The following is a 2,823-nucleotide window of genomic DNA, read 5'->3' as shown; positions in this document are numbered from 1 at the left end:
TTTTTGTATTTATTAAATTCCCATATATTTGCATTTATTTATTCATGTATTTATTTCCACATTTATCTATGTGTGAGTGCTAACAAAATCAGTTCACAAAAACAAACAGTCAAAAATTATGCAAAAGTAAATGCATAAAGAGAAATAAGAAAATAAATGTGCAGAAGATATTTTGTAATATTTTTAAATAAACAAAGCACATTTATATATACATTTTCAGTCAGTGTAGTTTCAAGCCTTATTCTTTATTAAACCAGTGAACAGAGAAGCAACTGCAATGTGTTTTTGTTTGCTTTTTACATTTATTTTATACATGACTGAATGGGTCTTTGGAGCAATTTTGTACAATTTTATTTGCAGAATAAATCCACATGAAGCGCAGATACCGCATTTGGGACACCAGCTTTAACCACTGAGCTATCCAATGACTTATAATCCAACATTCGTAACAAGTATATGTACAGGTCTAAAGTATTAAAGTATTAACAATATTAATCAAATACGACAACTAGTATTAAATTCATTAATATAAAAAAATATAAAATATCCATTATAAAATCACTCAAAAATGATTCGGTAAACTAAGCAATACAATTGAGCAATACGATTAAAATAGATGACTAAAATAAACTAAAAGAATAATTTGTATCAGTAGGCTATATATTGTATATTTCTATAATTTATATATAATTAACGTAATATAACTATGGAAACTGTTACTGTTGCTGAGACAAGGATTTGACAGCAGCATAATGACAAAAATGATGAGAAACATTCAATCGACAGATACATTTGTACATCAGATTTAAAAAAAGAGCAAGGAACGTCTTGACTTGTGCATTACAAAACATTTCACTTGCAGTTGCACTGCACCATCTTGGTTTTCTAAGCAGTATACGCAAACAATCATTATAAGCAACCTGGAGCTTCTGGAGGCTCGTCTTCTTAAACTTGACCCACAAGGGGGCACAAAGGCGGTGTGCATATTTTAGCCAATGCTGTTTGGTGACAGCACAGATAACTAATGTACTTTCAATTCCTCTGACAAGTTTCAACGAGTGTATCATCACAGGTGTCCTGTTTTGGGGGATGACATGAGACCAGGGCGTGTAAAACCGCCTCACTCCGCCGGGTGGTAGTAATGAGGCAGTGCGTCGATTACTATAATAACATCGTAGAAGAAGACGTGGGAGCTTCTCTAAAATGTCTGAGTACGCTGCATCTCAGAAGAGTGCCCTGAATTTAAAAGGCCTTGGGTCCATTTCAGCTGGAAAAAGGTACGTGTTGTTCCATTTGTGACATGTTTCTGCAAGAGGCGAGCCTTTTTAATTTGATAAAAACCCTTACATAAACAGTTGGAACTGCGAAAACCGTCTGATATTCAGGCGAGGCTAAGGTTAGCATGTATGCTAACAGAACAACACAGTTGTCACGTAAACATGTACGTTTAGGATGTGTAAACGATACAGTAATACATGGGGAAAGGACTTTTCAAATAGCGTCGTACAGTAGAAAACCACACTAGCCTCAACTGGGACCTGATTACAGTTTACGGTGACATTATGGAGTGGTACAGCTCTGGCTAAAAACATTACATCAGTGATTTAAATGTAGGTAACGCCACGTTAAAACAGCTTCAACAGTTCCCAGAGTCATTTGTATGTATATATATTTCAATCCCTCTGACCCATTCACAAGGCTTTTTGAAATACTCCCATACTGACATATAAGGGCTGTAATTGTTATACTATCCTTTTCTGCTGCTGTATTATAAGTCTATATTTCTGTTACTGCAATATTTGGTGTTTTATAGAAAGAATTTCATTTATCCAGAATATTTTATATTGTGTATTATTTGGGATATGTCTTTTTGTACTGTAGATAATATATGTTTATATATATGTTTATAATTGCTGTTTTTACTTTATTCCATCTTTTAATGCCTGAACTAACTGCTGCTGTAACACAAATCATTTCCCTATTTGGGATGAATAAAGTATCTATGTAAGTTAGGGTGGTCCTTATGCCATGCATATTTTCGTATTCATTCATTTTAAGCTCCAACCACCGGAATTCGTTATGATAGTCAAGAAAACTTTCCTGTTGAATTTTATTCAAATTCCAACAACATTTACCCCTCCCTCATCAACCTTTAAGTTTAGCCTCACGTAGGGTGGTCCTTAAACTTGAAAGTGGGAAAGTCTAAGCTCCAACCCCCAGAACGAATTCTATTCGTCAAGAAAACTCTCCTGGTGAATGTTTTCCTCAATCAGACAACATGTACCCCTCCCTCATCGACCTGGGCTGCCACACCAGCAGCAGGGTGCTGCAACTGAGGCTAAACTTCAAGGTCGATGAGTGGGGGGTAAATGTTGTCAGATTGAGGAAAACATTCTCCAGGAGAGTTTTCTTGACTAATAGAATGAATTCTGGGGGTTGGAGCTTCGACTTTCCCACTTTCAATTTTAAGGGCCACCCTAATGTAAGTTGCCTACATTTTATCATGTGTCTGTACGATATGTTTTTCATTGCTTATTGAATAAAGTGGTTGGTCTGGAAATCCTCTGATCAACATGCTTTACTATCTTTTTACAGGAAGAAGAAGAAGGCCAAGGAGACTAAGCGTCTCTTAGAGCAAGCCGCCCAACAAAACGAGGAAGAGGAGAAGAAGACATATGTCGACAAAAGAACACCGGCTCAAATGTCCTTTGACAAGATGGCGGAGAAGAGGGTAAGTTATCGTTCTCCAGCATTAAAGACCTGCAGCGAATGGGTCAGGATTTGACGCAGAGACCTGGCTAATCATTATAAATTAGCAGAAGT

General features: G+C 36.4%; 1 protein-coding gene across 1 annotated transcript; it reads left to right on the top strand.

The window, feature by feature from the left end:
* Window positions 1-1,163: 1,163 nt before the first annotated feature.
* fam32a (family with sequence similarity 32 member A) lies at window positions 1,164-2,773 on the top strand (the record flags this gene model as incomplete). The annotated part of the gene is made up of 2 exons (XM_010773672.1): window positions 1,164-1,277; window positions 2,596-2,773. Coding segments are annotated over exons 1-2 (252 nt in total), but the record flags the coding sequence as incomplete, so codon positions are not given.
* Window positions 2,774-2,823: the final 50 nt, after the last annotated feature.

Source organism: Notothenia coriiceps, unplaced genomic scaffold (genome assembly GCF_000735185.1).
Source record: "Notothenia coriiceps isolate Sejong01 unplaced genomic scaffold, NC01 NC01_scaffold00012889, whole genome shotgun sequence".
NCBI lineage: Eukaryota > Metazoa > Chordata > Actinopteri > Perciformes > Nototheniidae > Notothenia > Notothenia coriiceps.
The sequence above is the reverse complement of the archived record's forward strand: the minus strand, read 5'-3'. Positions and strand labels throughout refer to the sequence as shown.